Below are 15409 nucleotides of genomic sequence, written 5' to 3'. Positions count from 1 at the left end.
GTAGATGTTTACTGAAACGTTCATGTAGATTTTCTTGTGTTTTCTCTTAGTATCCAACTGCTGATGAATACACACCTTCATACCTCCATTTTCAGTTTTCATTAGAGCACAAACACTTCTTCTTTCCTCTAAAGATCCACATATGATACCGTATCTGAACTGCATTAAAGCATTGTAATTAGATTTCCTTCAGATTTCTCCTATGACAAAGAAAATAAGAAGAAAAGCAAAATAAAAGGACAGAAGTGTTTGATTTCACTCAAACTGTTGAAAAGAATAAATGAGCTGTTGTATACCAAAGTATTTTGTTCATTGTAAATTATGATAATGTTCTATTACTCTGATTTAATAGTACATTTATTATGTCCATAAAGATAATGTTTCAGAATTTGTTCTTTTATCATTTAGAGTGATTTTTAATCGCATAGGCTATTAAAATGTATAGAAAAAATTTGAATTATATTTCTTATAAAGTGTCATGCTCGAGCTCAGCTTTTAGAGACATTTTTTAAATCTCTCAGAACTGAAAAGAGCCTTGATCAATATCATAAGTCAATTAAAATCTGAACCATGTTATCTAAACCTTGTCAGATTCATTGATGGTATTATTCGATAAAGAATAAAGATTGAAAATACAAATGTATATAATTTCAAAGAACTCTTGTTCTCACTCATGAATCTGACATGAAATATACAAACATGCAAAGGACCAGATGGATAAAAATGGAGGGGCTTTAATCATAATCAATAACCACGTCTGCACTTCTATATGGTAACATTTGCAATCATTCAGGCACCAGTTTTCTTTCCGGAAATGGAGAGGAGACCTACACAATGAAAAATGATCACTAATAAGTGTAGTGCTTGTCAGACCATCAGATATTTACTTAGTGCAGCAAAACATTGCTGGTGCGGAGTCAAGGGTCCCAGGTGCCAGGCGGAAGGTGAGGTCTCAGGGGCTGTGCCTGTGAGAATCCGGTGCGCCAGGTCCTGGTTACTCGCCCAGTGAGGGGTGGGGGTGGGGCCTTTAAAATTTCAGCGGGGTTTAGGATGAGAAAAGCACATCATAGCGTTCGTTATTTATCAACACCATGGGAAAGCTACCGTGAAGATAGGGTGGCTGCTAAGACGCATTTGTCCACTTGGGGATTTTGTATATAAACTCTCCGTTTAAACGTACTTAACATTCCTTTGCAGGAAGGTCTTTTCACGTTGACTTTTAAAAACAAGATTAACCGTTGAACGTTCTCTCTTCTTTGCTTTGGATTTGGATTAAACGCCAGATAAATTTTGGCAAGAAACACAATAGAAACACTTGTCTTTGGCAGTTTCATACACATATCATGTATTTTACTTACATTCTAACCGTGAAATTTCAGGGCATTTTTCAGAGTCAAATTTTATTCCCCACTGCATGATACAGCCCAGAATTCAGTCTCATATTTGATAAGCTTCATGCCAGCCTATGTCCCTCATCATTTTACGCAAATTCTACCTAGGGATTATTTTAAATATTTTGACTATACTCTTCAAAGGATATAAACTGCAGAGACCTGAGTGTTCCATTAACTTTGGCTTTTCAGCAAGAAGCAACTAGTCTGGTGTCTTCTCAGAGAAAATGATAGAGCATTCTTGGCTCAAACTTGTTTAATCAAAATGTCTTTTCCTTTGGTTCCATGGCCCTTCTTCACCTATTGTGCTACAGAAATGTTATTAAATAACATCTGAAGAAGACATATTTCTTACTATTCTTTATGAAATAGCAAGCGTCTCAGTGAAAGACCCGGAGCAGAACAGAATTGCAAATGGGCGTGCAGCCAATGTCGTAAATTCTCCTGAAGGCTGATCTGGCCCTAAGTGTAGGTCGGGTTCTTGGGAAGGCAGAAAAGGAAAAGGTAATTTAAGCTCACTTTAGGGCACCTGGCACCCACCTCCCTCCACTCCCTTAACAGTGTAAGGGAGTGAGTACAACTTCATTATAATTCAGCATCGATTTGCCAAAATCCTATGCACCCAGCATGCTCGCAGATGAGTCTATTGGTGAAAGGCACACACACACACACACACACACAACCACGCACGCACACGCACGAACACGCACCCCTCCCGCTCCTTGAAGACAATAATCACGATCAATGAGAAGGATCAATACAATTCAAACAAAAGGCCCTTGAAGCGAAGACACGTGACCCCATGTTATGGAGGGTGGGGAACAGTCATAGTATGATTGAGAGGTAGTCATAGAGTGTTATATATCGTATATGATCTCAGACTTTATGATCTAATAATATCATTTGAACATGTTGTCGACAGTGGATTTCGAAAATAGGCGGGGCAGCACCGTTCAATGGAAATACAATGTAAGCCACAAATATAATCTGAAATCTTCTACATATCACTTCAAAAAACATTAAAAAGTAGGTGAAGTAATGTAAATAATAGAATCGCTTGACGCAGTACACGGGAAATGTTTTACCTGTGCCACGTAAATGAAAAAGCTTGCATTTAGTGTTCCCTGCCAAGGCTCTGCAATCCGACGTGCCTTGAGCATATTCTCCAACGCTGCAGACGAGCCGCGTCTCCGGTGGCTGTCTCACCTGCCACTTGATGCTCGGGGCCGCCGTGCGGGGCTGAGCAGGTCTCAGGGATGCCAGGGATGCCACGTCTTCCCTCACCTCTCATTCTGCTTCAGCTACCTGGGTCGGAGGAGGTTACATCAACGGGACAGCCGAAGCCGTGTACGTGCCAGATTACGGTCTAGCGTGGGCTCAGGCACCAATTGGATATTCCCTTAGTCTGATTTTAGGTAAGCAAAAGTTTACACCTGCGTGCCTCAGTCAGTAAAGCATAAAGATCAGGCGTATAAATAACAGGTGAAATCAGTCAAACGATGTGAATAACTGTTGTGGGAAATGCTACCAGAAATCTCTAAGTAGCTGTTGCCAGAAAGTGGTAACACTGATGTTTAGGTGATTGGACCTCTTGATTATGGAATATGTTTAAAAAAATTCCCTTGATTGTTTTGCTATCAAAACAGTGAATTTGTTAACACAATGGTGTTTTTTCCTTTCCAAAACAGTGTGGACATGTCGTTAAAAATGAATCGTACCTGCATTTCGTTTTGTAAATCAAACTACTAGAAGGTCAAGAATATTACATAACAGAGAATTCCTAAATTTCTTTTGCACTTAGAATACTTTTGTTGGACCTTGTGCTTAATCGTATATCTGAACGCCCTGCTGGGTGACACAAATACATGAAGACATTTTACGGAGTGCAGTGCTGGTGCATGTTTCTCAGTCCACATGCCTCTTCCACGCCGTGTATGGCCTTGGATGCATGCAATGACAATTGTATTAAGAAATTTCCACTTTGTTGCTAAATATTTCTTGGTCCTGTACTCACTGGATTTTTGCAGACAGGTTCCTCAACATGTATAAGTGTTCTAAAAAATTCACTTCCCTTCAGAAATTATAGCTAGTAAAAGTTGGCAAAGACTATTGCATTCGGGATTTTTCATTTTCTCATTAACGCTTGCTTTAATTTCTTTTAGGTGGTCTGTTCTTTGCCAAACCCATGCGTTCCAAGGGATACGTGACCATGTTAGACCCCTTTCAGCAGATCTACGGAAAGCGCATGGGAGGGCTCCTGTTCATTCCCGCGCTGATGGGGGAAATGTTCTGGGCTGCGGCCATTTTCTCCGCCTTAGGTAAGGACCAGAGAACGTCGCTCTGTGCGCAGCTCTGGTTGAATGAGCACCAGATACACAGCTTCACTTTCTTCAGCCACAGGCCAGGCCACCCCCAACCTCCAGCGCCTGGATTAATGCCACCACCTCCCTGCTTTTCTCCCATAAGATCGAATCTGATCACGTCCCTTTCCTGCTTAAAACCAGACCTTTGAACCAGGCTAGGAAGGCTTCTTACGACTTGGGCTCTTCCTTCTCCCTTCCTCCAGAATGGCAGTTCGGTCACTTTGCAAGCACACTGCCCTCTGCCTAGGACCCACGCCCCTCTTTCCTTTCTAGCCAACTGGGTAGTTTCTCCAGATCTGCTAGAGATGTCACAGCCTCAGGGCAGCCATCTTGAACCTGCTGGCTGCCTTTCCTATGGGCTTCCCGAGGCACCAGGAATTCTGTTTCCATCGGATTTATCACTTTGCATGATTATGTGCCTATTTATCTGTTTCCCAATTTCCAACCTCACAAAAGGAACTATCAATTTCTTGAAGGCAGGACCCGTGTCTTATTAACACTTACAGTCCTATCACAAATGAATGAATGAATGCATCACCTATAGCTACATGTTCTTCAAAAGAGAAAAAGGAAAACAACAGTCCTTCCTTTCTCAGTGTAATCCCATTACATCCTAGACTGCGGGGTTGTAGACATAGTCAGGGATTTGGAAAATGGGCTTAGACTCTTTGGGGTCTAACTTACTATCAGGATCCATCAGTGCTGAGGATAGCCTGTCTTTGGTCCCTGGATTCTCAGCCCACTGATGCGACCCAGAAAATGAGAGGTTTCAGTGGGAGACCTTGAGGCTCAGCGCCCTCCCTGCTCATCAAGAGAAACCTACCCCCCATCCTGCTGCGCGTCGAGCTCCTCCCTGAGGAGCAGCAGAGCTGGGCGTTCCTTGTCCTTCCTCGGTGAGCCGCGTGCGCGTGGGGCGCGCAGGGCAGGCCGGGTTACCCTCCGCCTCCTCTTATAAATGGAACCCGTGGGCTTATGTCTGCAGTCAGACTTTAAGTGGACAAAACAGAAGTCAGATAAGATGAATTTCCTTCTCCGCTGCATATTAGACTACAAGCTAGTCTTCTGGTCTCAGTATTATCATCGGATCTGGCCTCTGTAATATCAGATATTAGTTTACACCACTCTTCACTCCTGTCTCTCTAGACTCTTGTAGAATCCTATCTTATTTTCCTGCTCTCCAACTGTCGAATGAAGGAATGACTTGCTGTAGAAAAGAAGAGAACTTGATAGTTTTTAAAAAGCTGCAATAACTCCGTGAAAATGTTGCACTTTCGTGGCTCTAAGTAATCATACTCCACAACCACCACTGCCATATCCTAATGAAATTTTGTATAAAAGCACAGCTCCGAGCTTCCCCGGTGGCGCAGTGGTTGAGAATCCGCCTGCCGATGCAGGGGACGCGGGTTCGTGCCCCGGTCCGGGAGGATCCCACGTGCCGCGGAGCAGCTGGGCCCGTGAGCCATGGCCGCTGAGTCTGCGCGTCCGGAGCCTGTGCTCCACAACGGGAGAGGCCACAACAGTGAGAGGCCTGTGTACTGAAAAAAAAAAAAAAAAAAAAAAAAAAAGCACAGCTCCCTTCCCACCTTGCTCTCATTAGCTAAGAAGCAACGGTAGTTTGTCACTGGTTTCAACGCCAGAAAATGTTGGCTTTAAGAGCAAACTGCCTGCTGAGATATCAAAAGAGGAGTGCGCTGACTATCTGACAGAATACAAAATGTTCACTCTCACTGAACAAAGATCAATTTACATAACAGAGCCCCGAATGGAGAATAGAATGAATAATCTATTATTTCTAAAGTATTTTGGAAATTTAATAGCTAAACTCAGCTTTGCTGCAATTAGTTATTTTTGTAAATATATGTCTACATCTGTGTATGCACGTCAACATATATGTAAAATATATTAATGTCTCTCTCCACACACACATATCAAACAACATTTATGAAAATATTACTGCTGTTCTTGAAGTATACGCTCTGGTAAAAAGAGTGTGTGTGAATTTTAAATTAACACCTCTGTTTTCTTCAAAAATAATAGCTGGACATAATTCAAAGTTAGTGTTTATTAGAAGTAACTTGGGACAAGATCTTTTACCACCTCACTGTGAATATGTATGAATGAGCATAGCTCACCACTAAAGCTTAGGAGTATCTTAAACTATCTTCTTGGTATAAACAGACAACACCCTTACAGCTTCTTAAAGCAATGTATATTTACACTTTGAACGGCTCAATTCAGATAATTTTTATAACTTTATTTGCAGTATATTTAGTTTTACGGCTGCATGAGTAAATTAATATTTCACAACAGATCGGGAAGGATAACTTCGATTTTACTCACTACAGATGATGGAGTGATTTAGAAAATATTTAGAGAAAAAATTCATCCCAACATTAATAGTGGGACAAAAGTAGGTGACTTCTTTAAAACCACTGAGTTTCAGCCAAATGGCGGCATTTACTAGCACCCTAAATCTTTAGGCTCCCTGTCTAGTAATCTTTCCTCTATAACATACAGCCTCCCTACCTTTTGGATGTGTAGGATTAATAGAAGTTTCACAAAAGGGTGGGAAATTAAACAGTATTCAAAAGAGGTCGGGTAATAATTGGACTATTCGTAATTCATGGGGTATGACTCTAAAACGTTGTTCTTAAAGTAGAGAACTAGACCAAAGATGAATGACAAAGAATTGCGACTAAAGTTTCAACATGAAGTAAATAATCTCAGGAGGAAAAAAAAAAAAAACTTGTGAAATATCCATACAACAATAATTCAGTCAGTTATCCAAAGTCATTTGTAAATAATTGACCTCTTTCCCTTTTCCCTCTTTCTTCCTCTCTCAATTCCTTACAAGGCATTTCCTTTTCTCAACTGGTTTTTACGCAAGAAAGTAATTCAATTTTGACACCAAAGCCGAAGCACTGAGAAAAAATTTCTTGAAAAATATTTTGCATTGTTATCTTAGATCAAAATAGACTGCTCTTTAGATAATGGAGTTTTCATCTCGGGTGGGCTGCCTATGCTATTAGCACGCCATTGGGAAGCGATAATAGAATGCAAGATTGCAAGTAATGATTCAAAGAAATCACAGATTTGTTGCATGTATGTTAACGTGGCAGGAATATCATTGCTGCGTTTAATAATACGAAATATAAACTATACCACTCTTGAGAAGAACAGGGAAAGGGTGTGTAGAGCAGCAAGTGAATTCTGAACTGGCAGTCCAAGAACTGCAGCGGTCCAGCTGTCCATACCATAACATTCGATTGGAAATACAGACACCAACAAACACAGTAAACAAAGTCAGAAAGTCAGAAGAGCATAGATTGACTTCTAAGGCAGGTTTACAATTTTGACGATGAAAATTACTTTAAAACATGATGCTAAAATCTACGGCTCTTCAGTGCACAGGTGTCCTCGGGGCAAGACTGGAATGTTCCAGTCTTGTTCCAAATAAAATAAAAGTAGTCTTTCACAAAGTTGAAAAAGTTGGAAGAAACAAGTTACCAATTTTATTATTTTCTCCTTCAAGTTTCTTTCAAACCTTGGTACCTTATACCATGTGTCATCTAATAAAAGCTGGCTGAGGTCAGAGTTAATACAAAAGAGCAAATGAATGCTGATTGTAAAATGTGGAGATGGGCGGTCATGCTTATTATAAAGGCTTATTTTTCTCACGGATGTCAGTAAATATACTGTATATGTTCAACAAAGTCAGAGTTTCAGGTAGTTGGTGGCATTACTGCAAGATCTCATAGTAGTATTCAGTGTGGTATATGTCATGGATCTGTAATCAAATCGTGAATCTCAGGTGTCCCCACATAAATAAGTGAGCAAAGCACTAATTTCAGAAAGAAAGAAGATTTTTAAACGTGTGTGTGTGTATATATATATATATATATATATATATATATAAATGCAGATATGCATGTGCATATTCAGTTTACTGAGATGGGAGAATTTGAATGTGAGACTTCACCTGGGCTCTTCTCGTCCAATCCTTCCAGGAGCCACTATCAGCGTGATCATTAGCGCCGACGTGCGCGTGTCCGTCATCGTCTCCGCCCTTATCGCCACGCTGTACACCCTGGTGGGCGGGCTCTACTCCGTGGCCTACACAGATGTCGTTCAGCTCTTCTGCATTTTCGTGGGACTGGTAAGTGGGGCCGTTCCCAGACTTTCTTTCTTCCTTCCCTCCCTTCTTCCTTTCCTTCTCTCTCCCTTCTTTCCTTCCTTTCTCCTTTTGTGAAAGATAATGTGGTATTTTATACTAACTCAGCAAAAATTAACAGAAATGCTATTTTCCCCTCAGGAGTAATACACAGTAAGTCATACACTATTGGCAATTTTTCATTTCTCTGTGGATCAATTGGATGAAAAAACCTCTAGTCACGTTGTGAGATTTTGACAGAAAAGTGCCCTCAGTTAAGTCTTAGTAAGGTCAAGGGCTTCCTCCCCTTCATGCCTCCATTTGATGGAAACACACGTGGGAACTTCCTTGAATAACTTCCCTCAGACTTAAAATTTAAATCTTGACGCTAATCTGTATTTGTCTCTTAACCCTTCCTTATATTGGTTTTGGTTAATCCATGAAATTGCTCATGGGACATAGAAATTATTTTCAATCAGATCTTCTCGGTCACTTTAAGGAATGGATATCTAATTCTAAGAAAACACAAAAAGGTGACATATAAACATATGTCAAGTTCTCAGATTCAGCGTTCGCTTCACAAAGGTCTCTGGTGGCTGCTCTGTAGTTAATGTGAAATGGCGTCCTTAGCGCAGAAGCACTGCTACTCTAACTCTCCTAAGTCAGTGCTTCACGGTGTCCCACAGAGAACATGCTTCCAGGGCCTTCCCTGAACAAGAGGAACACTGAGCTGTGCCACCTACGAGGAAAAAGTAATAAACTAAACCTTGCGTGTCCCCAACGGTCACACGGCCTAACGCTCTCCCGCGCTCTGGTTGCAGTGGATCAGCGTCCCTTTTGCACTGTCACATTCTGCGGTTGCTGACATCGGGTTCACGGCCGTGCACACCAAGTACCAGAAGCCCTGGCTGGGGACCATTGAGCCGTTTGAAGTCTACACGTGGCTCGATAGCTTTCTGTTGTTGGTAAGCGATGCTCTTACCCGAGGATTTCCCCCAGATGATTGATTGTTTCTCATTATCGTTCCCATATGTACCTCTTTACAGCATCAACAAATTACACGCAAGTTCAGTGTCTCCAAACTTTTTTTTGTATATCCTCAATAAGAATGCTAAGCACACCCCCATGGGAGGGATAGGAATTATAAACTGCTTATATGTACCGTACTAGCACGTTGTGGAAATCATTTAATAAAACAACAATATAACATTTAGGTATGAGGTAGAAATGAATATAAAGGGAAATTCTAGTATCTTCTTGATGCTCTATATTGTCTTGAACCTCTGCACACCCCAGTCTAGAAAACACCATAATGCATTGAATGTCCCAGTGGACAGTGATCTCAAGAGCAGGAACCATTTTTCACTCATCTTTGGGCTCTGACAACCATTACATTACCTGACACATGACTGGAATCCAGAAATATTCATTGGGTGTTTTGAATCAAATTAAACCTCATGGTTTCAGAGTCTTCATTTTCTGAGATAACTTTGTGGTTGTTAGAACTTCCAGATAAGAACAACTTGGAGGTTTCTGGGTAGTTGTATATAATGCAGCTTAAAGCAGGTAAATTAAGCAAAAGAAAATATTGTGCTACATAATTATGAGAGAAAAGCACTTGAGAAATTCTGCACAACTGAACCTATGACAATGACTTAGTGACAGCAATGGAGACAAGTGGCATGTAGGACCCTTTTCTACCCTTCAGAACCATACATGTGACTATTTTGAATGTGATTGTTTTAAAAATATATCTCATTAAAAAATACCTAATAGATGCTATTTGCCTCCTATTCATTTTGAGTCCCCATGGTTCCCACGCAGATGCTGGGTGGAATCCCATGGCAAGCCTACTTCCAGAGGGTCCTGTCTTCGTCCTCGGCCACCTACGCTCAAGTGCTGTCCTTCCTGGCAGCCTTTGGGTGCATGGTGATGGCTCTACCAGCCATACTCATTGGAGCCATTGGCGCATCAACAGGTAAATCTCTTGCAGCGTCACTAATTGACTCACCCAGCCTTCCTCCAAGTCACCAGTTACCACTCAGCTGCCCTCCCTCCCCCACTTTCCCTCTTCCCCCCACACAATTAATGGTTTCTCATCATGTTCATATATCTGCCTTTGTAAGATGTCAACAAATTGTCTTACAGCTCAGACATTGTTTGATCGCACACCTCACCAATAGGACACTTTTGAGCACCGCCCCCCCCCCCCCAGTGTTGGTATATTTCTCAGCTGTGTGTTTCCGATCCTGTCGGCAGTGGTTCTCAACCGAGGTGCACACTGTCGTCATCTGGAGAGGCGGAGGGACTCATTTCTATCCTACCCCACGGGGATTTTATTTTAAGAAGCTAAGATAGAGCCAGAGACTGGTGTTTTTAAAAGTCCTCTTGGTAGGGGCTTCCTGGTGGTCCAGTGGTTAAGAATCCACCTTCCAATGTAGGGGATGTGGGTTCCATCCCTGGTTGGGGAACTAAGATTCCCACATGCCCCGGGGCAACTAAGCCCACGCGCCACAAGGAAAGATTCCATGTGCTGCAACTAAGACCTGATGCAGCCAAAAATAATTAATTAAATTAATAACTAAGAAATAAATAATAAACATCCCCTTGGTGAGTCAGATTTGAGAACCACTGACTCAGAAGTTGACCTGCCGTCACCATGAGCACCTAAGGATCACTTTGAACTTGAGGCTTCTGTTTACATTTTCAATAGTTTGTTAATTAAAGGTTTCCTTTCTTGGAGAAATCAATCAGTAAGTTTGTAGGTAAAGATAAACTAAGGCACTAAGACGCTTAGAGAATATCTTGCTCAAAATTGGTTAAAAAAAAAAAGAAAAGAAAAGAAAAAAAAAAAAAGACCTTTATGAGATACTTATCTCCCAGTTAGCCTCTATCCAGAACATTTTGTTTTTGTTTCTGTTTTTCTGTTTTTCTTTGTTTGTTTGTGTTGTGTTTTTAAACATGTGAATCAGCTATACGTATACATATATCCCCATATCCCCTCCCTCCTGCGTCTCCCTCCCACCCTCCCCATCCCACCCCTCTAGGTGGTCACAAAGCACCGAACTGATCTCCCTGTGCTATGCAGCTGCTTTCCACCAGCTATCTATTTTACATTTTATCCAGAACATTTTTAAAATCACATCCTTAATTTGATTCCACTTATTAATTACTCCTGACCCTTACGTTCCCGTGATATACAACTTTCAAGAGCATTTTATGAAAGTATATCACATGAACCGAAAATCAAAGTTGCCCTCTAGGTAGAGGTAATTAAAAGAGATTAAGGAAGTTTACCTTTCGCTCTGCTGTGTTTTGTAAAGATGACCCAGGACGATGCTCAGTGGCTACTTTGACTTCCAATTAATGGCGATGTTATAGGTTGGCCTATTTAATTTAATTTTGAAAAGAACCACCGTGGTTCATAGTGTACATGCTCTATTTCCAGTTGTTCATCCACGATGTGATGAACACTCAAAAAGGTGGCTGACAGAGGTGACTGTGTGCCCTACAATAAAAGATGGCATTTACGTCACAATCAGAAAACAGCTCTGGCCATTAGTGTGTGTGTGTGTTGTTGGAAAAGAGACTAAAAAAAAAATCGTAAAGCCTATTCTTTTCTTGGATGAGATACAAATTCTTGGTTGTTATTTCTGGTACCATAACGTCTCAGTTAATGCTATAAAATTGGCCACATCAAAGCATGGCTTTGAACAATTGCAATAGAAAATGGAGGAAGGAAAAATGGTAGGCTCCAAGGGAAACCAGTCATATTTGGTCCTGAAATCATGACATTAAAGTTCAACGAATAAAAAAGGAACTATATACTAAAGGACATTTAAATCTTCTGTTGTATTCTTTAGCACATGCTAGTAAAACTAAACAGTAAAGAAGATATATATGCAAAAATAAAGTTATGATTCAAGTCCTTTTACTACAGAGTCTAAAAACTGCCTGAAAATTTCAGCCCCATACTTGCACTTTTTATTCAATAAAAGGGGACTGTCCTTGGTCCATCATGCGTATTTCTAGTAAGTGGAATTCGACGCAAGAAAGAATTGAGAGAAAAATAATGCTGAGGAAGCTCCAATAACAAGACTTGATCCAGGAAGAGGACGGGTGAGAACAGCCCCACTGTCGTCTTTACCCACTTGATGTGTGTGCCCGAGGAGTGAACCAGTACGGGTTCTCTCACATCTCTGCACGCTTGGAGGAAGGCTCTGTGCTTCAGCTTAAGAACACTTACTTTCTATGAGTGTGCACGATGTAACACCACTGTAACACTGAACGTGAGAAATATATATTTAATTATATATATTTCACACCACCATATTCTGTTCAGGTCTGTGCCTAAGACTAACTGTAACCCATTAGAGGCTGGAATATATGAGACAATTTCACTGGACCCGTACGTGGACTTCCCACCTAATTAAACTAACATGCCCTGTTAGACTAATTAGATTTCCCACTCAATAGACTAGTTTGTAGGTTCCGATTTTATTTCGAAAGCTACCTAGTAAATAGGATGACCCCGGATGGACGGATGGACGGACGGACGGATGGATGGATGGACAGACGGACGGACGGACGGATGGACTGACGGACGGACGGAGAGCGGATGGCTCTTTGGTGGTCGTGTTTGTTGTTTCTGTCCACAGACTGGAGCCAGACTGGATACGGGCCTCTCGACCCCAAGGACAACCAGGAGGCCGACATGATCTTGCCGATTGTCCTGAAGCACCTGTGCCCTGTGTACATTTCTTACTTTGGCCTGGGAGCCGTTTCCGCCGCTGTCATGTCCTCAGCAGACTCTTCCATCTTGTCGGCAAGTTCGATGTTTGCTCGCAACATCTACCAGCTCTCCTTCAGACAAAACGTAAGAACGGTTCTGTCAACACAACGTTATTGCTCTCGTTCGCATCCTTGCGCTTGCTGTGTACGTGCTTCTCTTTACGCGTTAATAGTCTGCGTGAAAATCTGACCTTACTTTGATTCAGCGCTTTATTTATGCTGTATATGAGGTTTTCGATGCGTGTTGTCATTCACGCGAACACTGAAGGGCGCTCTAATCGATGTAACTATTTCCCGAGAGCCACAGTCATCTTGCAGTAATTTAAACGTCTTCTCTTTCTAACGAACGAGCAATGAAACCTAAAATAACTTAGAAAAACTTGGAGTTTAACTAACTACGATAGGAAATTCAGGAGGCTTCCCTGGTGGCGCAGGGGTTGGGAGTCCGCCTGCCGATGCAGGGGACGCGGGTTCGTGCCCCGGTCCGGGAGGATCCCACATGCCGCGGAGCGGCTGGGCCCGTGAGCCGTGGCCGCTGAGCCTGCGCGTCCGGAGCCTGTGCTCCGCAACGGGAGAGGCCACAACAGTGAGAGGCCCGCGTACCGCAAAAAAAAGAAAAAGAAATTCAGGAACCCTGGCAGAGACAGAAGGTAATGAGTAATTATTTCATGGGTGTTGGTCTCACACCTGTCCTGCTCTTCACTTGAACTCCAAGTCGTGCTGTGTCAGAAAACAGCCTCCCAATTGGATTTTCCTTATTGAATGCGAGGGCGCAGGGCAGCTCGATCGTGCTCGCTGAGGGGCCCAGAGCCCCCTCCACCTTCTTCCTTGACTCCGGCTTGCCTTTCTCTAGGGTTTCTAGGTCATAGTTAACAGAATGCTCCCCCTTGTTTCTTAAGGCGGTTGCCCTCCAGGAAGAGAGGCAGACAGACAGGCCACAACCTCTCACTGCCACTTGAAAAACTGTTCCTTAACGTGGAAAGGAAAGGAAGCCTCCCTCGCGTTAGCCACTCCCCTGCGAGGCCCCAGCGCGCACCTCGCACCTCCCTGTCGGGCACCCGGCGGCTGCGAGCCGAGAGGGCTCCGCCCCCTGCTGGCGGTCACCGAAGCCCCGCCCAAGGTCGCCCAGGGCGGTTGCCTAGGTTGCGCACAGGGCGGTTGCCTAGGTTGCGCACTCCGTTCACATGCTGCGGCTTAAACGGCTGGCTTTGCCCATAGACTGAGCCTTCCGAGCCAGGGGGATTCTTTAGAGCAGCATCTCATTCTCCTCCTAGAGGAGCCGGCGCGTCCGTCCCGAGAAAAACTGACCCGGTGTCGATTTCTTGTAGGCTTCCGACAAGGAGCTCGTCTGGGTCATGCGCGCCACGGTGTTCGTGTTCGGCGCGTCCGCAATGACCATGGCCTTGCTGACGAAGACGGTGTACGGGCTCTGGTACCTGAGCTCCGACCTCGTATACATCATCATCTTCCCGCAGCTGCTCTGCGTGCTCTTCGTCAAGGGCACCAACACGTACGGGGCCGGGGCGGGTTACATTTCTGGCCTTTTCCTGAGAGTGACCGGCGGGGAGCCGTACCTGAACCTGCAGCCCTTGATCTTTTACCCTGGTTATTACATTGATAAAAGTGGCATATATAATCAGAGATTCCCATTTAAAACCCTTGCCATGGTGACCTCATTCTTATCCAACATCTGCATCTCTTATTTAGCCAAATACCTATTTGAAAGTGGAACCTTGCCACCAAAATTAGATGTACTTGATGCTGTCGTTGCAAGGCACAGTGAAGAAAACATGGACAGGACAATTCTGGTCAGAAATGAAAATATTAAGCTAGATGAACTTGCGCCTGTGAAGCCGCGGCAGAGCACAACTCTCACCTCGACTTTCACCAATCAGGAGGCCCTCCTCAGCATGGATTCCAGTCCAGACGGGTCTGGGACTGAAGATAATTTACGATAAACACACCCTCACTGCTTTCCTAGACGGGGCGCTAGAGCAGGCTAGTCCCGGAAGGGTGGTTGGCGGCATATAAAATATATTTGAAAAATAACGTTCAGGAGGACAAAAATCCGTATAATAGTGCAATTGCACATCCAAGACAAGCCAGAAGGAAGTAACCCTGAAGCAGCATCTCTCTCTCCCTCGTGGACACATCTCATCCTCATCTGATTTCGACTCTCAGTAGTTTTGTTAAGTACTCAGACATGAATAAAACCCCACTCAAAGAGTGGAGAGCCAAAAAGAGTGTCCACCTTGATTATGGAAAAAGGAAGTAGATGTGAGAAAGCCAAGGGGACTGGGGGAGCCCTGATTCTGGCCTTGTTAGCGAACGCCCTGTGAGTCTAGTTTAACTCCCACACGGAAGCTGTGAGAATAAATCCCCTACACTCCAGTGAACGGTGCAGCGAATTAAGCAGCTGATTTCCCTGATGTGATGAATAATTCCTTCTTTCATGTTCTTAATTATAACATTCGCTGAATATGCAATTTGGTTTTCTTTTAGTAGTGGTATGTAGTATGCCGAGTGCAGGCAAAGCAGACACACACAGAGAAAATATTGTGCAGTGGCATTTCTTGACATGCAAGATGATAGGAAAGTAGATTCCGTCCTGATAGAGGATCCCTGGCTCCTTTGGGTGTGTCTAAAACTACCATACAACGACCATATGCACTGGGGAAAGTACCTACGGCGAGAAAGGCTGTGATTATCAGGCA

General features: G+C 43.1%; 1 protein-coding gene across 1 annotated transcript; it reads left to right on the top strand.

Annotated features, from left to right (window-relative positions):
- The first annotated feature begins 3561 nt into the window (after positions 1–3561).
- On the top strand, positions 3562–14653 carry SLC5A7 (solute carrier family 5 member 7). Its single transcript, XM_059078967.2, has 6 exons — positions 3562–3709; positions 7762–7910; positions 8726–8869; positions 9729–9882; positions 12563–12780; positions 14024–14653. Exons 1-6 carry the CDS (start codon positions 3577–3579, stop codon positions 14651–14653), a joined length of 1428 nt encoding a protein of 475 aa, XP_058934950.2. The 5' UTR covers positions 3562–3576.
- Positions 14654–15409: the final 756 nt, after the last annotated feature.

Source organism: Kogia breviceps, chromosome 11 (assembly GCF_026419965.1).
Source record: "Kogia breviceps isolate mKogBre1 chromosome 11, mKogBre1 haplotype 1, whole genome shotgun sequence".
Taxonomy (NCBI): Eukaryota; Metazoa; Chordata; class Mammalia; order Artiodactyla; family Physeteridae; genus Kogia; species Kogia breviceps.
This window is presented reverse-complemented; position numbering and strand designations above follow the sequence as displayed.